At 40.3% G+C, this 27950-nt stretch overlaps 1 protein-coding gene across 1 annotated transcript; it reads left to right on the forward strand.

Moving 5' to 3' along the window:
* Nucleotides 1-1905: 1905 nt before the first annotated feature.
* On the forward strand, nt 1906-27556 carry LOC124719798. Its single transcript, XM_047244993.1, has 2 exons — nt 1906-2024; nt 26958-27556. Exon 2 carries the CDS (start codon nt 26966-26968, stop codon nt 27554-27556), a length of 591 nt encoding a protein of 196 aa, XP_047100949.1. The 5' UTR covers nt 1906-2024; nt 26958-26965.
* Nucleotides 27557-27950: the final 394 nt, after the last annotated feature.

Here is a 27950-nt window from a genome sequence, read left to right on the forward strand (position 1 = left end):
TTGGCTACACAAATGAAGAAAATGGTCGGTATTATTACGAAAGTAGGAATATCCTAAAAGAGTGTTATGATTCGATATATTTATTTTTTTGAAATGTACTGCTGACAGAGACAGATCTACTTTCATGACAATGTTTTTCGAACTCCAACTCACAAGGCACACATGGCTAGCTTGTGCATTCCTGTCGCACACATTATCCTCCGCTGCTGACAATACACTGACCATTGTGTTGTGCGACAGATCAAGTGTTTATTTTTCTCAATAACAACTATTTTATTCGCAATCACACATTGTCAGTTTGGCAAGTCATAGGTGAGTAACCAGTATCTGGCATGTGCCTATCATTCCAATTGAAGGAACGCTCGTCATTGTTTTAATACTGCTCAGATCAAGAGACGGAATAAAATCCTTTGGTAAGTTTCCATTCCAGCCGCTCAGTGTTAAAAATACGATGGGTTACAGGGATTCCACCAAAATTCCAACAGAATTGGCAATCTATTTTTGTGTGAGTTGTTAACCTTTCCTCATTCGAAGAAGCATCACCGTTTATGAGTAACAGCCACATTTCTCTTGGTGACTGGTTTAATTGTTCTTCCTTTGTCGCAGTGTAATTTGCTAAACTCATCTCACAGCAGCTATTGAGACAGAATTCCGAAACGGAGTGCCTCATTAAACAAGTAATTGGCAATCACAGAGCTCAATGGCTTACGAAAAACCTCATAGTGTCGGTTTGCAGTAACATAAAAGAAGAAATTTCATATTTATTTTCATACTAGGAAGCTCTTGTTTTGCTAGCTGTAGATAACTCTTAAAAAATTACAGTCACTGGAGTGAAATAAATAAAAAGGGAAGTATAAGTACTGATATTTCGCCATAGATAAGAAAATTCCCTGTGTTTAAGAATTGGCAAAACAGTCTCCTCCTTGTGTGCCATAATTCGCCAAACTTTCGTTTCGATGTCTCGAGCGGTTTAGGAGATATGAGAGATGTTGCGAGTATTTCATTCTCGCGGGCGTGAGATCGAAAGTGAGCGCGCTACATAGGATCCATTTGCTCGAGATCGGAGGCAGATAGATACCTCCTACCAAGTCTAAACAAAAATTCAGCATGTTAGCTAAATTTCATACGCAGCAACATGTGGTGTAATACGCACCAAACGCAAACTGATAGCGTCCCCTAATTTTCGTTACAGACTTTTTGAGTTTTGAGTAGTGTCTTACTAAAGTCATCACAATAATAATGGTCATTAGCGAGGTGATGGGCACTTCGCCACGAAGCTGACATATAGCGCTACAAGTAAGGCAAAAATCATATATTTTCAGAGAATAGTTTCTGTAAAATCGTTTGAGAAAGATAACAGGTTGCGCGCGCTTCGGTTGTGTCAGCGCAGAGCGTCGCCAGTCGGCGCGTCCGAAGAATGGTTTACGCGTCGCAATATGCGCCGGATCCGCGCGATTCGTGTGGCATGTGCGTGTCGCGCTGTAGTTTCGAGTCACGTCACACGTGCTATACATTTCTCAATTTGCGCCTAGACACATCTTCCGGAAGACGATACCGCTTTTCGCTGTCATGTTTACGTCTGGGCCCACGGCGGATTTGTTAGCCCATTTAAATATGGTGCCTGGAAAACAGCTGTTTAAGTTGTCTATCTCTTTGGTTTTTTTATTTGGTGTGACTTTTGGTATGAAACCTGTACAGTGTTCTGGAATTTTACAGAATAATCTTACATTTATCTAAACATATCATAATTAGCTTTAAAATTAATATATTTCGATGAAGGAGCTTTGCTTTGCCACAGAATACATTTGCTAGTGTGATGTGTGGCGTGATCTCTGAATACGTTTGTTTATGAGTTGTTTGTGAATGTGAATAGTGAATACTGAATATTAGGCACTGGACAAGAACATTGGTACACCGTGTTGTTGGAATGTGAATGCCCTGTTTCTATTTACTTTCTCACACGTCCAAAATATAGACACGGGAATATTGAAGGAATTCCAGTCAGGTTGTAATTAAACGTAGTGGTAAGTTCTATATTTCATTTGTTTTCCTTTTTGTATGCCAGTGGTATAATCAGTTACGTTGGTAAAAAAAAGGTTGTCATCACTGAAATTCTTGAGTTTTCCATTTGAAGTATTTTTCTAGGACTTAAAAAAGGATTTTTTTTTCCTTCACGAAATTTTGTTGGTGTCCTAGTCACATGTGTAGTTTGAGTTAGCGGTTGAGGAGGTCCACAAGTAAGGAAGCGGAGTTTTTTATATTATGCTTTGCTTTAATGCGTCATAATTGAGAAGTGGCTCAGAATAAATAAATCCCTTATACCACGGGCTGGCAGTTTTTGAGATATTACATGTAGTAGTAGTAGTTCATTTCGAACCACTATTCCCAAAGTACAACCTCTGTTACTGAATTTAGGACACCGTATCCTTATATTATGTTATTATTGTAGGCACAAGGTATTACGTATTAATGACCGCCTCGCATATGTTGTAGTTGATGTAGGATGTATTTATATACTCGCCGGTTAGTTGTGCGTTATGCAATACTTGTTTCCTGCATTTACTACGCAGTTTCTTATTTGTAACTCAAAATGTTTGTGTGGATCAAACGTAGACTTGATCTGTGATTCAAATGTTGATGTTCCGTTTAAAATTTTAGTGCAAAGAAACATACCAAAATAAACACGTTTGAAACATTACTGCGGTTACAACGAAACGACATGTATCCATGCCGTACAATTATTACAGATACAGTTAAATAAATTTTAGCATTACTGAGACATTTGAGATAAAATCCAGGACCTCGCAGGGGATGTAGCCTGTCTATAATTTATTGGTCAATTTCGATGATGAGTTTCCGCCTTGATATTGGGAGGCCGTTTTTAGAGCATTGACAACAAGATGCTGCTGCCATAATCTTGGCAAAAAGGATAATGTGATGATTTATATCAATATTGCAATAGTATTCAGAAACGATTATATTGAAATTTATTTTCTGACGTGACTTGTTGTTTGACATTTTAGGCGTTTTGTCACGAAATCACTAAGCGCGAAATGCGCCAAGAGGTTTAAATTGCAAGAGCTAAGAAAAGTCGCTTAATCTTGCTTCAGTTCTGTATGTCTCAGAAATTGATGTCCTTTAGAAAAGACACAGTGTACCAGAAATACTTTTGATGTTAAAAGTTACAGAATGACTACTTACCAAAAGCACTGCTTCCATTTGAGATTATGGAAGATCAGTTTGCATTGTAGTAATGATGTGTGACCGATTTTCAAAATATGAGGAATTGATATACATGACCAACAAAAAACTAACAATGGTTTGTTGTGGTCTTCAGTCTGAAGACTGCTTTGATGCTGCCCTCCATGCGAGCCTATATTGTGCAAGCCACATCTCTGCATAACTACTTCAACCTAAATCAGTTTTCAACCCACTGAGGTTCAACGGAAGCATCCAATTCCACCCGTCTGCTTTGACCCATGGCATAAGGGTGTTAGCGTCGGTTGTGTTTGTAGATCTTGTCTTGTTGTTATTTGATGTACCTATGTAAGCTTAAGCATTTTTCTGTAGCTCCACATTTCGAAAGCTTCTATCTTTTTCTTTGCTTGATTTTCTTGTCAACGGAAGTGTCAGATTCCACCCGTCTCCTTTGACCTGTTAATTACCATGTTGTTAAATTGACTGAGATAAACTATATCCTAGGTGGAATCAATGAGTAAATGGTAAAGGAATGTGAGAAATTGTAGTAACATGTTACCAGTAAGTGTATTTCATCACATAATGTTTGGCTTTGCATTGGCGAAAAACTTCCACATTTGCCCTTACATTTTCAAACTATTTAACATATTTATGATTGTATTACATGACACAAATTCTGTTTGTATAATCCATGTTACAGTGATATGATGGAATACTATATTTACTATTATGTAAATGGGGAGTAATAGTAAAGGCAACCTAGCATTTTTGGCATAAGGGAAGTGTCTGATTCCACCCATCTGCTTTGCCTCATGATGTCACCATGGTGGAAATCCCTACTTCCAGTTTCTACAAAATGGCAACAGCTGTCACTACATATGCGTGCCAACTATTGTGAACAAAAATAAAAAAAGACAAAAAACGCCTCACTCAAGCAATTAAATGAAACTAATGGGAAAACTGCGGGAAATAGGGGGTTTAGGGCAGAAACAAGCTAAGTATATAACAAAACGAAACACTGCGCCATCCCAAAACAAATGTTATCAACAAAAAGAGGGTCAACTTTCAACATAACGCTAGTCACAAAACCAACAGTAATTGCACACTTCACTTGTCCTACACAGCTCATACAAAGCCCAAGGTACCAAAAAAGCAACATCTGCTATTCTAAAAAGCAGAATCAGACATTTTCGTTGACCTACATAGCTCAAACGAAGCCCTCCAAGCCAACACCTACCACTTTGAAAAGTGGCATCGGACATTTCCCTTGACCTGTATAGCTGATATGCAGCTCTAGATACCTACTGGTGAAGCATTAATAAAAAAATCACAATCACAAACTTCACACAGTTGCATAACTCACAAAACACCGCCTCCATATTTACAAGATCGATTAAAACAACCAGAATACCATAAATATAGAACAGACAAACCATCACTACTACTATAGAATAAAGCCATCACACCACACACACACACACACACACACACACACACACACACACACACACACACACACACACACACGAACATCAGAGTAGTCAGACCTAACAAAAACGTCAAACACACAAAAAAGGGAAAAAAGCAACAACTCGTGGTAAACAAAGCAGACACTTCCAGATCTATGTTACAGCACTGTCTGCCCTGACTTATATAAACCCACGTTACCCCATTGGTAACCAGTACCCCACATTAAACTCGATACATCAACTTCCACTAACAGAACATGCCATCAGATAAAACAATGCAACATCTACAAACACAAATCAACTCAAAAACATGGCACCATAGTTAAGTCACACACCGCAACGCCATTAAATCATAAGTCAAAGCAGACAGGTGGAATCGGATGCTTCCAGTGACCCGCATTTTGTTAGGAATCCCCCCCGAGTACAGTGTCTGCTAAAAATCTAACACTTTTGTCATTCTACTGCTGTTTGGAGAGAAACCAAGGCAGATGTAATACCCATTATAGCCGTACAATCCATGACAATGCAGTTGTAGCTCTGAAATGCATTGGACAGCAATTAAAAAATACAGATTTGTCACAGATGACAGAACATTATTCACCCTTGAACGGGCATGCCGATTTTTGTAACGCAAGCAGGCAGGTGGCGTAATTTATATGTGTGCAAAGAATAGCTGTCTTTGTTACTAAGGTAAACATTTATGAGCAAAATGACAGTTTCATCTTAGTTTAATTAAACAACAGTAAAATAAACTTATAGGAGCTAAATAACTGTTTATGAAACAGTAATGAAATAAACCTTCAGTGTATCACTCTGTTGCCACGTACAAGTGTTGCCTGAGAGTGTAGTAGCCCCCCCTCCCCCAGAGCATTAAACAGCATGCTTGCATCTGCCAAACGCTTAATCAATTACTGATTATCTCTCAGACAGTTGCCTCATTGTGGGATTGTGCTGCTAGCTTGGAATCTGGGTTATTTTCTTGCATGGATTCTAAATTTTTTTCTGTCAGCTCACTGTTTCCTTTGTATTACTGCTACTCACGTAGATGTATGACAACACAACTTCTCACTGTCAGCTGGAGCAGTAACGAAGGAGTAGGTATGGGCTTCCAGTTGTAAAACAACAGTGGAACACTACAGGATAATATTATTTGTGGTTGGTGCACTTTATACGTGGACACATCGACTCGAGAGTTAATAGTACGTAACTTGTGGTTCTGCTAGTTATTGGTACTTGGTATTGTGGGCTTCATTTGAGGAATATAGGTCAAATGAACCTTGGGGTATTGGTTTTCATGCTTGTGTTTGTGAGGGGGGGGATTGTAACATTATTTAAGCTGTATATATCAACTTAAATATTATATTCAAATTATATGTTTTTTAAAAATATGTTTTGTTTGCTATATTCTCAAGGATGGCAGTTATAAGAGTCGAGGGGCCATGAAAGGGAAGCACTGGTTGAGAAGGGAGTGAGACAGGGTTGTAGCCTGTCCCCGATGTTATTCAATCTGTATATTGAGCAAGCAGTAAAAATTCTGAGTAGGAATTAAAATCCATAGAGAAGAAATAGAAACTTTGAGGTTCGCCGACGACATTATAATTCGTTCAGAGACAGCAAAGGACCTGGAAGAGCAGCTGAATGGAGTGGACAGTGTCTTGAAAGGAGGGTATAGGATGAACATCAGCAAAAGCAAAACGAAGATAATGGAATGTAGTCGAATTAAATTGGGTGATGCTACAGGAATTATGTTAGGAAATAAAGACACTTACAGTAGTAAATGAGTTTTGCTATTTGCGGAGCAAAATAACTGATGTGGTCGAAGTAGAGAGGATATAAAATGTAGATTTGCAATGGCAAGGAAAGCGTTTCTGAAGAAGAGAAATTTGTTAACATCGAGTATGGATTTAAGTGTCAGGAAGTCGTTTCTGAAAGTATTTGCATGGAGTGTAGCCATGTATGGAAGTGAAACATGAACGATAAATAGTTTCCACAAGAAGAGAATAGAAGCTTTCAAAATGTGGTGCTACAGAAGAATGCCGAAGATTAGATGGGTAGATCACATAACTAATGAGGATGTATTGAATAGAATTGGGGAGAAGAGGAGCTTCTGGCACAACTTGATTAGAAGAAGGGATCAGTTGGTAGGACATGTTCTGAGCCATAAAGGGATCACCAACTTAGTATTGGAGGGCAGCGTGGAGGGTAAAAATCGTAGAGGGAGACCAAGCGATGAATGCACTAAACAGATTCAGGAGGATATAGGTTGCAGTAGGTACTGGGAGATGAAGAAGCTTGCACAGGTTGGAGTAACATGGAGAGCTGCATCAAACCAGTCTCAGGACTGAAGACCACAACAACAACATTCTCGAGGATTCCCTGTGTGTTATTTTTCGGTTTCATTTGAGGGGTGTCTGCTATCATATCATTAGTCAAACCATGCAGGCATAATTGGAAATTTCCATATTGCCACCCACTTTTCACTTACATTGCGGCTACACTCCAGACAAGCTTCCTAACACACAAAATTGTATTAAAAGTTAACATAAACCTCTTTTTCAAAAATGTTTTTCTTGCTATTGCCAGTCTGCATTTTATATCCTGTCTCTTTCAGCCATCAACAGCTTTTTTATGGCCCAAATAGCAAAATTCACCTGCTACTTCTAGTATCTCATTACTTCATATGAGTATTGGAAAATACACACTGGAATAATGGCAATATTCTAAAAATGATAGATTGCTACTCGCCATGTAGTGGAGATGTTAAGTCACGTGTAGGCACAACAAACTGTCAAACGAGTAAGTTTTCAGACAAGAAGGTCTTCATCGGAATTGGACACCACTCACTAGCTCACGTGAACACAACTCTCACACACATAGCCGCAGTCTCCGGTTGCCAGGGACTGTAGTCGTATGTGTGGGCGGGTGTGTTTGTTTTGTTTAATTGTGATGAAGGCATTTTTGGCCCAAAGCTTACTTGTTTGGCGGTCTTTTTGTTGTATCTATCTGTGACTCAACATCTTCGCTATTGGCGAGCAGCAATCTATCCTTTCAATAATATTGTCCTTATATGAGTATTTAGAAATAAAATCAACTGATCACTGAAATGTTACTCTTTAACTGTAGCATACAGGGATTCACGGACAGATTCTCAGGCATGCAGGTGGCGGATGGGGGGAGAAGAGATCAGCTTGGGAAGATCAGAACAGTTTCTTACTTTCTCCTTGTCTGTTCCCTTCATCAAACATAATTTACTGCCACTCCCACTTTTAATTTACTACAGTTACCTAGGTTTTAATAAGAATAACATACATAAATTGTTTTAATATAGTACTAATAAGAACTTTCTTACTTTAATGCTTAACAACGTAGGAAAAGATAGATTTCTAGTAAAAAAGACACTTACCATGAAATTTTAGCCACAGCCTTCATCAGAAAGGAGAAAGGCAAACATTACTGCCAACTCCGGCAGCTGGGGCCAGAATGCCACTATCGTGTGGATTGAAAGCAGCAATCTGGAGGGGAAGTGGAAGTGATAGCAGCATCTGGGTAAGGAGAGAGAGGAGCGCTGTCTGACAGAGGGTGCAGGGACTAGAATGCCAACAGATGCAGGGCCATGAATTTGTGGGGCAGGGAGGTGGGGAAAACAGAGTGAAAAAGGAGAGGAGTGTGAAAAGATGGGTGGGTGTGTAGGCAGATGGCTACAGTAGAGCGTGGGAGACGAGAATGGAGGTGATAGAACAGAGACGGAGGGAACTGTTAGGTGCAGGGTATGGAAACAGTATGTTACTGTAGATTGAGGCTGGGATAATTACAGGAGCAGATGGCTCGGGTAGTAAACAGCCATTGAAATCGGACGCATTGTGTCCAGCTGCGTGTTGTGCCACAGGGTGGTCTACTGAGCCCTTGACCGCAGTTTGATGGTGGTCGTTAATCCTGGTGGATAGCTGATTGTCATATCAATATACAAAGCTGTGCAATGGTTGCAGCAGAACTGGTAAATGACACAGCTGTTTTCACAGGTGGCCCTACCGCTGATGGGATAGGGTAAGCCTGTAACAGGACTGGAAAAGGAAGTGCTTGGTGGGTGTTTTGGCCAGGTCTTGCAGGTGGGCATGATTGCGACAGGTTGTGGAAATCAGGAAATTTCAAATTTGTCAAGGAAATTGGGGAAATACCAGGGAAATTTGGAAAAAAACTGGAAAGATCTTGTTTTTTCTGTCTGTAGATGATATGGTTTTTTACTGAGGTGTCATGCATCGTCACTAGCTGGGTGCAGCTGAGTACGTTCGCTGCTTCCCTACTACTTCAGTAATACTGCTTTTCCCCTTCCTAACATCACCCTTAACTTGCAGTCAGTGCTGCCACCATTTCTTGCCTCTAGCCTAGTAGCTGCCAGTGAGAGGCAGGAAGGCATGAGGAGTGGTTTCTCTGGACCTGATTCTCAGAGACTGTAGATGCAGCAGCCGCAGACGGCGGTCATGTGTGCACGAGTTGTGTCTGAGTGATTGTGTGAGTGCACTCTTGTTTTCTTACAAAAGCTATGGCCAAAAATTTAGTTGTGAGAGTGTGATTGTCTTTTCTACATGCCTATCTGCAGCTCAGCATTCACCTTTATGGTGAGTTGCTACCTGTCCTCATTATTATTGATTCTCAGAGAATTTGAACAACTTACCTATTGTGTGGATTGATCACTGTGCTGTCATTTCATCGACATGCTGTCTGTGGCTTGTGAGTAGCTGACCACTCGATTGGATTTCCGCAACGGGCTAAAACCGCTGGCTGCTTCTGTGGTTATCTGTAATGGTTTGAGCATGCCAATCTGAAGTCATTCGGTTCTCACTAATGTGCAGGCCCTGCCCGTGTGCCTAGTCTCACCATTCAGCCCGCAGGCTGGATCTGTTTGTCTATGGCGTAATGCAGCGGATTTTCGTGGTTTATCCGTGGACCCGGGAGTGCAGTACTCCTCAGCAGGCCAGAGGCCATGGGCAATGGATTTCAGCAGTTGGGATTGTTTCACCGCAAGTTCATTGTGCAGTGTGGCGTTTTATAGACATTTTATTTGCTCTAGTACAGTATGGCTCTTCAAAAATAGTTTATATGTCACAAAGTATGGACAAAAAGAAGAAAATTGTGTCAGTAGTTGGCGGTTTGTACGCTGTGTGCTCATAAATTTCTCAAAAGAGAAATCACAAAATACCGATAAAATAGTAATAGATATAACACAGTGGGTAATAACTGACAATAATAAACATAGTAGAATCAACATTTTATTTGCAGCCACCTACAGTGTTTGTTTACACAATTCTTCCCCCTTTTAAACACTCTTTTCTGAGGTTATTTTTGAAATCGGTGAAGGGATTTTAAATCTGCTGTGCGGCTCCAATGAAATGCGTACTTTGTCACCAAATGTGTTTCATTTTATTGAAATTAAATAACATCAGTGGTCTTGATGAGACTCATACCTTTTGTCTTACTGTCTCCCTCTAAAAACGGTTCATTACAAAAGATGTTGATGTTGGTACGTAAGAATTTTGCTCACATCAGGAAACACCATCTGCTTGCAAGTTTTTTAGATTTTTCCTCATTTGTACTATTGTTTCTTGTACCGCAGCTGCAAAGACAGTTTCTCAACTTATGCCTGAACTTACCCTTGAGATCTCAAAATTTGTCAGGGAAAAATGCTAAAACTTGTCTGGAAGGCAGGGAAATATTAGGGAATTTCACTTGGGGAAACTTGTGGCAACCATGGCAGGCCTTCCACAGGAATATGATACTTGTGACAAGGGGTTGGGGTTGGGATTGGGAGTGGCATAGAGATGAACTAGGATGTTGTGTAGATTGGGTGAGTGATGAAACACCACCTTAGGAGGTGTGGAAAGGATCTCTGGTAGGATGTACCTCATTTCAGTGCTCAGTGATGGGTAATGAAAGTCCTAGCGAAAGATGTGATATTATAGTTGTTCCAGTCTGGGGTGGTTTCGATTGACTGGGGGCACTATTTTATGGCTGGTCCTTGGGGGAGGTGGGAGGATTCAGGGTGTGAAGGGAAATAACACGAGAGACCTGTTTGCGGACTAGGTCTCTGAGTAGAACCTGTCTGTGAAGGCATCGGTGAGACCCTCATCGTACTTAGCAAGAGAGTTCTTGTCACTGCAGGTACCCCTTACCCAGGTGGCCAAGGTGGGAGAAATTTTTAATGTGAAAGGGACGACAGCTGTTGAAATGCAGGTACTTTTTGTGGTTGGTGAGTTTAATGTTGTGTGTACAGAGCCATCAGAGAGGTGGTGGTCAATATGTAAGAAAGTGGCATGCTGGATTGAGAACAGGTGAAGCGGATGGGGGAGAAGGTGTTGAGATAGTGAAGAAATGGAGACTGGATGTCTTGGCCCTGCATCCAGATCATGAAGATATCGTCTTAACGCTTAATGTGTTGCTTTAGCATAACTTAAAGAATAGAAAGTGTGCAACGACCACTACCAGTGTTTGACGTAGCATTACAGTTATAAACTCAGGCTCTACAGATTATGGCTATGAGGTCATGTAAATGTGAGGAATGCTGCCTCTTTCAGTTGTTTCTGCCTGTTGTCAGGAAAATAAAGTTGTTGTTCCCCCCCCCCCCCCCTCCCCCCCACTTTCATTACTCAACTTCCTGTTGCTTGTTGGTTCTGTCTATGGACTTGAGAATTGTGATCAAGTTGTTGTTGACAGAAAGCATAGCCAACCTGTGAAGGAGTGCCTTTACAATGCTGGAATACCCTCACCAGCTCTTCAGACTGCAATCCCATCTGTGTGGATAGCCTTTAAGTGAGCAACTGAAAAGTGTCCTGTGTTGAACATAGCTTGTAATTTACTGCAATTCATGCCTGTTTTAGACTGAGTTTGTGCTACGTTATATTCTATAAATTATCCAAGAACCTGGGAAATTAATATACGTAAAAATGAAAATTCTTTTGGGTAAAATGCACTTAGGTTGTCGGTGGCACCTGTGTCGTGAACTGATTTTGGCACTTTGTTGACATAGGTTGTTGTAAGTTGAAGGACAGTATGCTGTACCCAGTGAGAATAGCTGGATCTAATGACTTACTTTGGCAGAAGATATGGGTTGATTACATTTGTTTTTAATATTGAAAGCAGTAGAATACTTTTATTGACCTAGTTATTGTGATTTGTTGCCTTGGTTACTGATGTTCACCAGGCTTGCCATAAGTCCTGGAAATGAGGGACTTTTAAATGTATTGGAACTTCGAAAGGAAAAAAACTGGAAATACTTCATTTTAGTCTCAGTAGATGAAATGGTTTGTTTGCTGAATGCCTCTCATCGTCGCTGGCTGGGTGCACCTCAGTATATGTGCCGCTTCCCTACTCTCTCATTCTTACTGCTTCTCCCCTTCCCACCACTCCCCTCAGCTGGCAGTCAGTGCTGCCACCATTTCTTGCCGCTAGCCTAGCGGCTGCCAACGAGAGGCAGTGGGAAGCGGTTTGTTTGGCTCTGATTCTCAAGAGACTGTTGATGCTGCAGCTGGAGACGGCAGTCACGTGTACGTGAGTTGTGCACGAGTGATTGTGTGAACGTGTGTGCGCTCTCGTTTTCTGACAAAGGCTGTACCCAAAACATTGCTGTTTTTAACGTGGGGTTTAAGAGAGCAGATCTAAGAACTTGTCTAGACCCTTTTAAAGCTGAAGATGTCATACAGTGTCTGAAAAGTCATTGTGGCTTAGAAAGTCCTTCATCTGAATCACTTTATTATGTTTATTACATATTTTGAATTGTTGTTATTGTTGTGGTCTTCAGTCCAGAGACTGGTTTGATGCAGCTCTCCATGCTACTCTATCCTGTGCAAGTTTCTTCATCTCCCAGTACCTACTGCAACCTACATCCTTCTGAATCTGATTTTCAATTAATGAACAATATTCAGATCTAAAATACAGTCCAGCACAGCTCATTTAGGTGAAAGAGGTGGTGATGTCATGTTAAACAAAGACTTAAGTACAAACTTGTATAGGCTTTTGTAGCTTCTTGTTTGCCTGAGAATGTCAGCCAATTGTACTAGTGAAACAGCAGAATAATCATTGAACATACATTGTTTGTAGATCCCAAGATGGAAGCAGAGATGCAATGTGTCAAGAGTTAATTCCACATCTTTTTAATTTATCAACATAAGTCACTATTTTCCCCAAGACAATTTGTTTTCTAATTACATAATTTAATAAAAAACAAGTAAAAGTATTAAGTAGGGGACCCAGATATGTACAACAACCCAGAAACCTACTCCAACCCCCAGTCCCCTAGGGATTGTAAAGTCAAGATTTGATAATTGCAGGATGCCCGAAGTCACTTTAGCAGTCATTCTTCCTGCTCATCTTACACAGGTGAAATAGGAAGAAACCATAATAAGGGGTACAATGAGGATGATGTTCTGCCAGTCCCTTCCCAGTGGTTTTCAGATCACAGATGAAGATGTAACAGTTCTTTTTGTTTAAACAGTCATTGGGATGACATCAATTTAACTTTAGGCACAGGAGAAAGAATGAAAACTGGTTGGCGTTTGGCTGGGGATGGGCAAAAAATATCATTGTATCAGAATATCAATATCTCTGCAGAATAGTATTGATATATATCGTCAATATGTAAATTATTGACGTATCGATTGATCGATATTTAATACTGAATATCAGAAGCAATAATTTTATTGTCGATCTTTTCTCGATTGGTTGGCACTATAGTTCTCGTCGGCAGATTTCAAGTCCACCCAGCAATTACCAATCTTTGCAGTCTGACAGTAAATGTCTTACTATGGGCTTAATTTGATTTCATATTCAGTACTACGAGGGTGGTTTGAAAAATTCTTGGATCGTAATAGAAAAGAAGTACTTACATCACTGAAACTTTTTTATTTTTCAGTGTAGTCTCCTTGTAGATTAATGCACTTGGCCCATCAATGTTTCAGTGCCATGATCCCATTTCGACAATGAGTTTCCTCCAGGCCTGCAAAATAGTTGTCAACTCCGGCTATCAATTCTTTGTTTGAAATGAACCTTTGTCTACCGAGACAAATTTCCAGTTTTGGGAAGAGATGGAAGTCTGACAGAGCCATATGAGGTAAATAAGGCATGTGTGGCAACAATTCTTACCTTAGTTCATGTAATTTTGCCATGGTGAAGGCACATTTGTGCGGGTGCACAATGTCTTGATGGAAGATGACTTTCTTGTTTGCTAAATCTGGCCTTTTTTTTGCAATTTGTCCAGGATGTTAGCATGGCATTCTCCAGTAATTGTCTGTCCAGTGGGGAGATAATCTACAAACAGAATCCCCTTCACATTCCAGAACACTGATGCCACGACCTTTCCCGCCAATGGAATTGTCTTTGCTTTCTTTGGTAGGAGAGAATCAGCATTTTTCCACTGCTTTGACTGTTGTTGTGTGTCTGTGGTATAGTAGTGCACCCAGGTTTCATATGTGGTCACAACTGGTGCAAAAAATCGTGTTTGTTTCTCCTAAAATGTGCCAAACATTGTTCCAATATGTCCATTCTCGTACAGGTTTGATCCAGCATCACGAGTCGAGACACCTGTCTCACAGGTAATGTTTTCATTTCTAATTCTTCAGTTAAAATGCTGACAGGCATGAGCAATTTCACGCACTTTCAATCCGGCAATCCTCCGTGATTGTTTTGTGAACTTTTGCAATGATTTCTGGAGTAGTGACACACTTTGGATGACCGCTATGCGGATCATCATCTGAGCTCTCCTGACCAAATTTAAATTCATTTGGGCACTTGCCAACAGCTGAATATGAAGGAGCAGTGTATTTTGGAAAGCAGCACGAATGTCCTTTGCTTTCATGCCTTTCTTTACGAAGCACTTAATCATTACTCGAATCTCAATTTTTTTCATCATCGCAAATCACTACACGGGAACAACAGCAGAGTTAAGTCACCACCACAGCTCTCTTCCAAGAGCACTGACGTGGCATGCGTTTACAGGCAACAGTCCAGTGAATATCATGTGAACAACTCGTTGAGTTAGCACTGACTTCTTGTGACAATTCCGAGAACTTTACAAACCACCCTCGTACAAATGAGTACCAGTTCTGAATATGAACATGAATGTATCTGCACTCCATATCCGTGATAGCTTGTTACTTCCACGTGTCATTTCTACCATTGCATACGATAGGTAGAAGGCACAAAATGCACGCATTTGGTGACAGCACTGTGTGAGAATCGTGGAAATTACCGTACCCTGCTCACAAATACAGGACAGAATGTGCACTTGTCTTACCCCCTGAGTGCCTGCATAAAGAAAAGATAGATGCGCTGTAAAAGTAAACTACACTTGGCACAAAGATCACACATGCACTGGTGTGTAATGAAAAATGGACTTTGTTGTCTGAAATGTTCAGTCGTCATTTCACTTCTGTTTTGTCAGAAAGTGTTCAAAAATACATAGTATGCCAAGCCTCTTCTGTTTTATCTAAAATAGTGGCATCCTTAGCAATCTTGCTTGTACCAAATCGCAGAAGAAAGCTGGTACGGGGGAACGAGTTCTTTTAATGTCTCTCTGTGATGATTATTGTTTTTATTAATTTTTTTGTAAATAAGTGATGTTTTTTTGTACAATGTGTGTCTTTTTGTGGTTAATGTTGGATGTAGTAAAATATTTATCCATTTTTAAATGTTTGTTGATCATTTCTGTGACTTCAATCAGTATTTTAAAATTCCTGTAAATATTTATCGACAGATATATCAAAATATCAATATTTTTGCCTCAGTTATACCGAAACCTTTTATAAATATCAAGAGAGTATATGTGGACATTTTTAAAAATCGCCTCTCCCTACTTTTGGCTGAATTTGTTAACGAGTTGACTGTGCTGGCTGTACATGCAGTCCCAGTAATGCAGTTCAGCAGGTAGACCACGGTGAGGTGTTGTGTCAGCCAGGGTGTACAGAGGGAGCGAGAGGCGGGAAGCAGGAGGAGGGGTCAGGACTCTGAGGGAGGCAGTGGGTACACGGGATAGGCACTGCGACACACGGGCACCAGAGGAGGTGAGTTTGTGCAGCTCGTGCCGACGGTACTGTAAAGGGGTAGGGATGACAGGAGAGAGAGAGAGAGAGAGAGAGAGAGAGAGAGAGAGAGAGAGAGAGAGAGATGTTGGTTGGAGGGTGTGGGCGCCGTGGACTGGCAGAGATTGAGGCAGAGTGGATTACGGGAGCAAAAGATCTGTTACAATTATATGTACCATCTGTGTAGTCCAGAAAAGTTAGTGCTGGAATGGAGGTGTGGGGGTCCAGATGTCACGGGATGTGAACCAGGCACTGAACTTGCGTGTGTGCTCGGCTCCATTTTGTGCCCCTGAGTGGTACTTTCTGTTCTCGGCTATAGTTTACGGGTGCCAAAGACCTTGTCTTCGTGTGCCCTCAAAACCGTACCGTCGTAATCGACAGTTGCAATTTGGCGACAGCCATTTGTTCCTGTGGATACCTTATCACTGGTCGTGCCCACATAAAATGCTGTTTAGAAGTTGCAAACAGAGCTGGTGTATCTACATCCACTTATATACTCCACAAGCTCCACCATACAGTGCATGGCAGAGAGTGCCCTGTACCACTACTAGTCATTTTCTTTTCTGTTCCACTCTGAAATAGAACGAGGGAAAATCGCTGTCTTTATGCCTCTGCACGAGCCATAATTTCTTGTATCTTATCTTTTGTGATCCTTACGCAGAATGTATGCTGCCAGCAGCAGAATCAACTTCAGATGACAGTCCTCTAAATTTTCTCAATAGTGTTCCTCAAAAATAATGTTGCGTGTCACTTTCCCTCCGAGGATTCCCATTTGAGTTCCCGAAACATCTCTGTACGTTTGAACTTACCTGCAACAAATCTAGCAGCCTGCGTCGGACTTGCTTCGATGTCTTCCTTTAATCCGACCGGGCGTCGATTCCAAACACGTGAGTAGTACTGGAGAATGGGTTGTACTAGTGTACTATATGCGCTGTCCTTTACAGGTGAACCACATTTTCCTAAAATTCTCCAAATAAACAGGGGCCTACCAATTGCCTTTGCTACTACAATCCGTATGTCGTCATTCCGTATCCTATCATTTTCCAACATTACACACAGATATTTAATTGACGTGACTGTCGAGCAGCATACTGCTAATGCTGTATTAGAACATTACGTGTTTGTTTTTCGTACTCATTTCCATTAACTTTTTCTACATTTGGAGCTAGCTGTCTTTCAACGCACCAACTAGAAATTTTGTCAAGTCATCCCGTGTTGTCCTACAGTCAATCAGTGACGACAGCTTCCGTATCTACGGCAACGTCTGCAAACGACCACAGATTGCTGCTCACCCTGTCTACCACATCATTTTTGTGTATAGAAAATAATAGTAGTACCATCACGCTTCTCTGACAGTATCTTAGTCTCAGATTAACACTCGCCATTGAGGATGACGTACTGGGTTTTAGTACTTAAGAAGCCTTCAAACCACTCGCATATCTGGGAACCTATTCTGTATGATCGTACCCTCATTACAGCCTGCAGTGGGGTACTGTGTCAAACACTTTTCAGAAGTATATGAATATGAAATCTGCCTGCTGACCTTTATCCGTAGTTTACAGGTTATCATGTGAGAAAAGGGCAAACTGAGTTTCACTCGAGTGATGCTTTTTAAAGCTATGCCGATTCGTAGACAGGAGCTTTTCTGTCTCCAGGAAATTTATTATATTCAAACTGAGAATATGTTTAAGAATTCTGCAGCAAACCAATGTAGGGGGTAGTGGTCTGTAATTTTATGGGTACGTTCTTTTACCCTTCTTATATACAGGAGTCACCTGTCACTTTTTTTTTCCAGTCTCATGGGACTTTGTACTGGGTGAGAGAGTCTGTAATCTCAGAAAGGGGCCAGTGGTGTAGAGTACTCTTTGTAAAACCAGGTTGGAATTCCACCCAGAGGTGGTAACTTACTTTTTCAACTCTTTCAGTTGCTTCTCTACACTAAGGATACCTATTACTGTGTTGTCAACACGGGTGTCTGTGTGATTGTCAGATGACAGTATGGTTGTATGATTCTCTTGCGTAAACGATTTCTTAAACGTGAAATTTAAAACCTTATCTTTCCTTTTGCTTTCTTCTACTGCCAGACCAGACTGCCCAAGTGACAGGGTACACGCCTTGCAGCTACTTAGCTATTTCGCAGAGGACCAGAATTTTCTCAGGTTCCCAGCAAGATCTTTTGCCCAGGTACAAAGGTGATAGTTGTAAGCTTTGCGCATTGAACTTTTTATGGATGCACGAACTTTAATATCGTGAGCCTGTCATTTGCATATTTTCTTTTCCGAATTTCATAACTAAACTACTACAGGTGTTTACCATCTGTAACCCACTTGCTTGGCAGATACTTATCCAGTGCACGATTAACATTCCATTTAAACTTTGCCCATTCCTCTGTGTCCATAATACTAAAACTAAATGACGAGTCATTCCGTGTCAAGTGCCCTAGTTTAGAATGTGAGCCCAGTTCAGCCGTCTTCAATTTTGATGAAATTTATACAGTCTGTACCTCAGAGACGTGCATGAACTTCTGCAATGTTTCAGGTTCACATGTAACTTGATTGAGGTACTGGAGCCATTTTTGTGAAGACCACTTTTTTGCAGACCGAAAGGTCACGAACAAAACTTCAAGTTCGACGTGTCCCTGTTTCTAATCTTGCTTCTCGGCATAGTGGTACAACATTTTGTGCTCGACACCTAAATGATGCAAGTAAAGTTCAGAAAGGAATGCTTTTGACATAATCTCAGTTCACAGTGGCAACAAATCGTGTCATGACAAATTTGTCCCATATTTTAACAAGAGCATAAATAGTGAGGAAAGGGCACTATGGACCTGGTCTGTCACCAAACTATTGTCTGTCTGGCTGTTAGGTATTTCACAAATTAGGGCCTCGTTTGCATGTTTAATTACTATGCTACCATCCTGTGAATATACCACATTATACCAGTGTTCAAAGTCGCGTGCCTCAAAATGGGTACCCCACTCTATTACATTCATTAACAACAGTCAGTTGAATGCATTTCATTCTATTAGGTATCCGTATTTACTTTTTCTGTTTATTTAGGTAAGGTGCAAAAATTTGTCCTAGAAAATGAAATTTTGTTGATTAAGTATTCATTGTTTAAATATTCATTCTGCTGTTTATGTGGTGATTAATAAAAATTTTAACCTGTTTATGATAGGTTCATTGCTACATTTAATTGTACGAAAAGCTGATCCACAACTCTTTTTGTGAATACTAATTGAATGAAAATTAAAGCATTAACAGCCGTCAATCGCAAAAATTAAGTCTTTTGGCCTGGTTTCAGCACTATTGTGAGTGCCTTCACCAGAAGTAAAACGTTCAAACTGGTCTATAACATAAGTACAAAAATTATGGGAAATTTTTTTTTATGTAAGTGTAAATACTGACTAACAGTGTCCGCCTCAATAGGTGAGTGGTCAGTGCAGCAGTCTGTCATGCCAAGGGGCCCGGGTTCTATTCCCAGCTGGGTCGGGTATTTTCTCCGCTCAGGGATTTGGTGTTGTGTTGTCCTCATTATCGTTTCATCGTCATCAGTGGAAGGCAATGGGAAACCACCACTGGAACCCCTTCCCTAGACATTCGTGTGGTGGACTTCTGTGACAAGGCTTCCCCCATGACAAGACCTGCCGTAAGGCAGAACACTAGGTTACTGACTAACAGTACAACAAAGAAACATTACTTACAAGTCATGTGTAAAATAAATATCAAGCGATAAATCTTTAGTCACAAAATTTTGAAAAAGAATACACGTAAGGCAAGCCACTATGGGCTGCTCACACGTGTCAAGCCACAGGTAGCAACAGACTGAGACACCCATGTTGGCGATTGCGGACAGATGAACATTACACCAAGAGTGCCATCTAGTAGCCGTAAATATAAACTGGCTACTTTACATTCAAAATATAGACAGATGAATATTATGATGAACATTATTTAGTACAAGAAGTAAAAGGCAAATAATTTTTGAGATAGCAGCAGACATGGTAACATTTTGTCTAGATAAGAGCTTAGAAGTACAATTTTCACGCCATTATAGAATTACAAAGGAGGCTGAATGACTCAGCGTGTAGAAAAATGATAAAACATGAAATGCAGCCAATAGAACCCATTTAATAAACAAAAAATTACGAGTCGACGTAGAAAGAAAAAACATTTCGGTAACTGCATGAGGGAACACAAAATCATTTCATGTTATATCGTTTTTCTACATGCTGAGTCATTCAGCCCCCTTTGTGAGTCTATAATGGCATTTTCAGCCTTTAAACTGTACTTCTAAGCTCTTATGTAGACAAAATGTTACCATGTCTGCTGCTGTCAGATAAAGTGTTGCCTATTACTTCATGTACTAAATAATGTTCATCATAGTATTTATCTGTCTATATTTTGAATGTAGCCAGTTCGTATTTGCAGTTACTTGATGGCACTCTCGGTGTAATGTTCACCTGCCCACAATTGCTAACGTGGGCGTCTGTCTAATGCTACCTGTAACTTGACATGTGTGAGGAGGCTGTAGCGGCTTGCCTTGCATCTGTTCTACTTCAAAAATTTTGTGACTAAAGCTGTATTGCTTGATATTTATTTTATACGTGACATGTAAGTACTGTTTCTTTCTTGTACTGTTAGTCAGTACTTACACTTATATAAAAAAATCCCATAATTTTTGAACTTAAGTTATAGGCCAGTTTGAATGTTTTACTTCTGATGAAGGCACTCATAGTAGTCCCGAAACCAGGTCAAAAGACTTAATTTTAGCGGCCGAGGGCTGTTATTGCTTCAATTTTACTTTGTAAACAGTCCTTGACCACACAGCAATGTTTTAAACTCTACTGATTGAATGCTTATTAATTTTATTTCTTTCCTTTATTTAGGACTTGACAGTTTGATGTTAGCATCTGAAGCTCATCAAGCTGTTATTAAATTGGAGAAACGAGATAAAGTAAATGCACAGCAAATATAGAAATGATGATTCCCCGTGCCATCTAATGACATACAGTGCTTTAAAAGGACTGAAAACTGTAAAGGAACTTTCATTAGAACTACAAAAATTGCTTACTTGATAGAGTGGTTTAGACACTATTCAAAATGTGTAACTATGCTTCCATTGTGAAGCTTTACTTCAACAAAGGTTTGAATTTTTGCAAAGATCATGCTGCAGCTCTTTTGGTAAGAAAAACCATACTGGACGAAAAAGTGGAAACAGCAGACCATTTAAAAAGGATAACTGCATCTGATATTAAACCAGGCCAAAAAATGTGCCCAACCATAGAAAAGAGTTTGATACAACAAATATGCACAAATGGAAGTTACACCTCAATCAGATGAAGATGATGAGACTAATGTTCCTCACAATTTGATTGCAGGCTTAACAGTGTTGGAATATCACCATTAAAATTCCAGTGAGTTGGTGGAAGGGATACAAAAGGCTATGCAAAGCAAAAAAAAAAAAACATAAAATTGAAGTTGCTATTATTAAGAAAATTGTAGCATTGAACTGGAGCAACCATGCACTAGCAAGTAATGCTTAACTTGTTGGGATTGCAGCCAGCTGATCCAAGAATTGAAAGAGAAAATACATGTATCAAATCATATGAGAAAATTCAAATTTTGACCTTAGCTCCCCAAAGCTGGTATATCAAAAAGACAATGGAGGTACTTTGTATTCCAGAAAGAATGCTAAGAAAGGCTTGAAAGTTAAAAGCTGAATGGGGAATACTGGCACAGGCAAAGGTAAATGTGGGAAAGAGCTTTCTGAGGCGGTGAAGGCAAGTGTCACAGGATATTTTTGTGATGAAGAATTTAGCCGGTTTTGTCCAGATAGAAAGGACTGTATTACTGTTTGGATAGATGGAGAAAAGGTTCAAAACTGAAAGTCCTTTTTGCTGAGCATCTTAAAAGAAATGTTCATTGCTTACCACAATAAAAATGGACCGGAATTGGATTTTCCAAGTTTTGTGAATTAAGGCCATAGTTGTGCAACTGTAGGTGCAGCTAGTTCACATTCAGTTTGTATCTGCACAATACAACAGAATGTGAAACTAATTTTGGCACACAGTTCAGTAAAAGAAGATTATAAAATTTTACTGAGCAAAATTGTCTGTAATTCGGAGGAGGGGGGAGGATAGCATACTTCATCACTGTGATGGATGTCCAGGAACAGAAGCTCTAAAGGAATTTTGAAAAGTGTTTTTGCAGATATTAATCCTGAGGATCCAATTCCGTTTAAATAGTGGATTCACACTGACAGAGATGCACTTGAAACCAGAAAAATTTTGCTTGAAACATACACTGAGGAATTAAGTTTCAAAGCTTTTGGCCCCTTCCACTCACCACTGCATTGCAAAGCATCAGAGATTGAATTTGCAGTTGACTAAAGAATGTCTCAAAGCAGGAGAATTGATTACATTAATGTATTTTGCTGAAAATTATTACTATATCGTCAAAGATCCAGTTCAAGGATTTCGTTTGAAAAATAGCCAAGCTATGTTGCATTCATTTCTCATTCACTACAGTGATAATGAAGAACTAAAAGGCTACTGCATAATCAGTGATTGCCTCCAACGGTACAGTTGCAGTGCATGTGTTTTTAAAACTTTGTGGCAGATTAAAACTGTGTGCCCGCCCGAGACTCGAACTCGGGACCTTTGCGTTTCGCGGGCAAGTGCTCTGCCATCTGAGCTACCGAAGCACGACTGATGCCCTGTCCTCACAGCTTCACTTCTGCTAGTATCTTGTCTCCTACCTTCCAAACTTTACAGAAGCTCTCCCGCAGGAGAGTTTAGGCAAAATTTTTGCACCTTATCCCACAGAAATCCCAAAATGGAAATAAGTATTTCTAATAGAATGAAACATGCTCTGTTGGTTGGTGTTTATGAATGTAATGTGGTAGGTGTCCATTTTGAGATACCTGAGTTAGAACACAGGTATAATTTGTTACATTCACATTTTTAGCGGATTTACAGGATTGTAGCACAGTAATTAAACCCACAAGCTAGGCCCTAATTTGTGAAATGTCTAGCAGCCATACAGACAATACTTATTAAACAGTGGGGTAAATTTGTCATGACATGATTTGTTACCCACTTTGAACTGACATTATGCCAAAAGCATTGCTTTCTGAACTTCACTTGCATAATTTATGTGTTGAGCACAAAAAGTTGTACCACTGTGCCCAGAAGCAAGGGGCTAACTCTTTTAAATTAAGAACAGTGCCATGCCAAAATTGAAGATTTCTTCACGACTTTCCAGTCTCTGAAAAAGTGGTCTTCAGGAAAATGGCTCTAGTGCCTCAATCAAATTACAGGTGAACCTGAAATTTTGCAGAAGTTAATGCAGGTCTCTCAGGTACATACTGTATAAATTTCATCAAAATTGGAGGTTGTCGCACTGGGAGCCCTAGGACACTTGATATGAAATGAGCCTGATATCAATTCATCACCTAAATGGGTCGCACTGGGAGCCCTAGGACACTTGATATGAAATGAGCCTGATATCAATTCATCACCTAAATGGGACGGTTGTGTATCTAGTCTTTCTAGCAGAAATACTCTGCTTGCCTTCTTGATTGGTTTATTAAACATACCGTATTTACTCAAATCTAAGCCGCACTCGAATCTAAACCGCACCTGAAAAATGAGACTCGAAGTCAAGGGAAAAAAAAATTCCCGAATCTAAGCCGCACCTGAAATTTGACTCGAAATTCAAGGGAAGAGAAAAGTTTTAGGCCGCGCCTCCAAGTCGAAACAAAGTTGGTCCATTGTAACATGAGACATAATTTAGGTCGAACGGATGAACATAAAGCTACAGTAGTTTGGTTCGAGTTGTAATCTTAACAGTTAAGCTTTACCAAGTAGCTATTGATATGTGCCAGGCGCTTCGTCCGTATTGATATGGGTACCCTTCCTTTTTCAGGTGCTTCGTGTGGTTTGAATCAATTGCTTATTTTGCTTTGATCTGATAAGTGCCGTTCTCTTTGTTATAGGTGTTTGCGTTACTCTAAGCTGAAAATGCATTATTGTATTGTGTCATGCATTTTTTGTCGCATTTTGGTAATGAGTGTTTACGACCTGTCGCCGCTCGCAGCATGGCTTGCTTTTGTGTGCACTACTGCTACTTAGAATTAAAAAGGAGAGGAATTGTCTTGTTAGCAAAACAATGACAATAGACTGCTATTTGTTGTTACTCACACTGCTGCTTTCTTTGATGATAATCAACAAGAACCAAATAATAGTGTGTATGATAGATGATGTTCTGAACGAGAGTTTAGCGAAAATTTTTCTCCATATGAAAATCTTTGCAGATGCCTCTTTAGTACTTTACATTCTACACAGAAATTAGTCATCTTAGATTTAAAAATATAGTCAGTTGCTGTGCTTCATTTCTGACCGTATCACTATTGAGCATAAGAATAATATGAATATAAACATGACATGATACGTATATTCTTCCGCGTTTGCTGTTGTCTCACTCTAGTTTCATAATTTGTGAGGCAGACAGGATTTAAATGAGATAGTAGCAAACACAAAAGAATACATGGCATAATGTTTACATTCTTCTACCTTTTCTTTTAATTTATTTACTGATGCAGACGGTTTTGGCGCCAGTATTTATCTTTGTGCCTCCAAAGCATGCCTGTGTAGCGGTGCATATATTAGATGACAGAAGTTAGTTACGGTGGCACCTACCAACATATTTCAGAACTTTGCACTCGATTCTAAGCTGCAGGCGGTTTTTTTTATTACATAAATCGGAAAAAAAGTGCGGCTTAGATTCGAGTAAATACGGTAGTCATTATGATATCATGGTCGCTAATCCCTGTCCCTATACTGATGCTGTTGAAAGATCAGGTGTGTTTGTAGTTACAGGGTATAAAATGCCATTGGTTATGTGCTATTGGAATAGTTGCTCAACAGTTTTCGGAAAACACATTCAATAGCATTTCACAAGCCTGTCAGTCTGTAACCTGTGCAGTGAATCTTTAGAAGTCCCATTGTATACCCGGAAGATAAAAATCGCCACTAACCAATATTGCATGGTCTGGATATTTCTTTACTTCTTTTTTCACAGTGGAATCAGCTTGCTGATACAAGAAAATAAATAAAACAATTAACTGCAGTCCACGTGGACATGCAAACAATACACACAATATTTTTGTCAGATGCAGTGAACACTACCCCTACTATGATGTTAATCTGTCTTTTTGATATACTTTCCACGAATCGCTAAATATCTCTGAGCTTTCTACTGCAGGCTTCAGCCAGCTCTCAATCCCGAGAATAACTTAAAGTGTGATCATTTTCCTGGAGGGCATATAACACGGTGTCTGAGCTACCAGCTACCCCACCCCAACCCTTTCTCGCGCCACCACCTGTCTCTTTTACTCCTAGGTTATTTGTATACTTACTAGTTAAGTAACCAGCTTTTCCTGGATATTTATTCTTGACATCTATTAGTTCATCTCCCTGCTGTCTGTCTGTCTGCTCCCGCCCCCACCCCCGCCCCCTATCAGTCTGACTTTTTGATCACCTGGTATATTAATGACTTGCCATTCTATATTCACGAAGATGCAAAGCTGGTACTTTTTGCCGATGATACAAGTATAGCTATCACACCTGCCAGACGAGAATTAACTGGTGAAATCGTAAACGATGTTTTTCAGAAAATCTGCAAATGGGCTCTCATTAAACTTTGACAAAACACAGTTCCACACAGTAAATGGAATGACACCATTAATAAATATAGACTTCGATCAGAAATCGGTAGCTAAGGTAGAATATTCAAAATTTCTAGGTGTATGCATTGATGAGGGGTTGAACTGGAAAAAAACACACTGAGGATCTGCTGAAATGTTTGAGTTCAGCTACTTATGCTGTTAAAGTCATTGCAAATTTTGGCGATATACATCTCAGTAAATTAGCTTATTACGCCTATTTTCATTCTCTGCTTTCGTATGGCATCATATTCTGGGGTAACTCATCATTGAGTAAAAGAGTGTTCATTGCACAAAAGCGTGTAATCAGAATAATTGCTGGAGCTCATCCAAGATCATCCCGCACACTCTTATTTAAAGAGCCAGCGATCTTCACTGTAGCCTCACAATATATATATTCACTTATGAAATTTGTTATTAACAATCTGAACAAATTCAAAAGTAATAGCAGTGTACATGGCTACAACACTAGGAGAAAGGATGATCTTCACTACTCAAGGTTAAATCTAACTTTGGCTCAGAAGGGGGTAAATTATGCTGCCACAAAAGTCTTTGGTCACTTACCTAATAGCATCAAAAGTCTGACAGATAGCCATATAGCAATTAAAAGGAAATTAAAAGAATTTCTTATGGCAACTCCTCCTACTCGTTAGATGAATTTTTGGATATAGTAAATGGGTAATTTCCCCAACCCCCACTAAATAAATAAATAGGAAAATGAACATAAATAAAAATAAAAATATTAAGTGTCATGTAATATTTTGTGTAATGTAATGTCTTGTATAGACACCTTTTATTAACCTGCCACATTTCACATAATTACGAAGTGTCGTATTCATGATCTATGGAACAAGTACTAATCTAATCTATCGAATTTCACCCTGCAGTTTCATTTTCATGCATGATGCAGCAGTTTTTTGTGTATGTCATTGTTTATGATGCTGTATATCCTGTACTGTGTGTCGTGTAATGGTAGAATTTTGCAGGTACATTCAGTTGTGTATGTGAATACTATCTGCAAAATGTGTCACAGTCACAAACACAGTTAGGAGTAAATAAGTAAAAGCCGTAATGCCTCGTGAACAGCAAAAATGTAGTCACTGAGAGACTTTTTTCTTTTTATTGTTTTTTGGCAGTTGTCAGCTAGAAAAAATTCGGTAAAGGAAGTTTATTGCAAGTCACGAAGTGCTCACATTGTTAAATACTGCACGACTTAAGTCTGGATATTCGTTTGTTGTGGGCTGCACTCATTTTTTCACCCCCACCCCTTTTATAGGCTGACGGTTGTCAGTCCCACAGTGATTCTTTCCAAACAGTAAGTGGTACATGTACAGAGTTAGACTGAAATCTGTCCACACTTTAGGGGGAACTGCCGAACACACACACGTCCGTATATATGTCTATTTTCATAATATGTAGGGATTTAAGTTCAGATGATAAATTTTGGTGTGAAGTATATCAGAGTATTTTCGTCTTTTAAAACGATCCGTAATTTCAGGTAACCTGATGGCACCTACTAGCATAGAAGAGCTTCCCGAGGAGCTTTTGCTGGAGGTGTTCACTTACTTACCATTTTCTGACATCGTCACTTGCTCCCGAGTGAGTAGGCGGTGGCAGAGCGTGACGCACAGTAGCCGCCTGTGGAGGAACTTACGGTACCGGGGCAAAGGCGAGAACAGGCTGAAGGAGGCGTTCGAGATCACGAAGCTGGCGCACGGCTTCCACAGCCTGTCGCTGGAGCTGTGCCACGGCACGGGCGTGACAATGTCGCGGGGCGAGATCCTCGTGTCGCTCTCCCCACTGGCGTGGGTGGCGTTCCGGCCGACACTGGCGGAGGTGGTGGAGCGGCTGTCGCCGGACCTCACGGAGCTGACAGTGGCGGGTCCCGGCCACCTGGAGCACCACCTGCGCCTGGTGCACCGGCTGCTGCTCGTCGCGCCCTTCCGCCACCTCACGTCGTTCCGCGCCCTCTCGCAGTGCGGTACTGTGGTGGACGACGCGACTCTGGGGGTGCTCTGCGATCACTGCCCTCTGCTCGAAACTCTCGTCCTCGAAGGCTGCCCCGCGGATCGGCTGACGGCCACGGGCGGTAGGTAACCTCCCTTCCTTCTGTCTCGTATATGGCGTGTCTGCGACAGCTCTTTAGCGCCGAATCGGTAAAAGTTAGGTGTCGAAAGGCGCGGTTCGGTAGTCGTCTATTTTTGGCTGTTCCAGCATTACCTAGTTGCCAGTACAGGGTGAAGTATAGCTATTGTATGCTGTGTTACTGTGTTGTATGAGAGTCAGTCAGAAAGCAGTACCAAATATTTTTTTTTTCTTTACAACAAAAGTAAATGCCATATACAAAGGATACCAGCTATAACATTCACAGTTTCATTTTGTCCACAGTTTTTTTCCACTTTGAAATGAGAGCACATATACGTGCGCAGTAGAAATTGTGGTCTTGCTTTCTCAGCCACTATAGTTCAATTCTTTTATCTTGGCGGTTCGC

The sequence above is a fragment of the Schistocerca piceifrons genome, chromosome 11, assembly GCF_021461385.2.
Source record: "Schistocerca piceifrons isolate TAMUIC-IGC-003096 chromosome 11, iqSchPice1.1, whole genome shotgun sequence".
NCBI classification, from domain to species: domain Eukaryota; kingdom Metazoa; phylum Arthropoda; class Insecta; order Orthoptera; family Acrididae; genus Schistocerca; species Schistocerca piceifrons.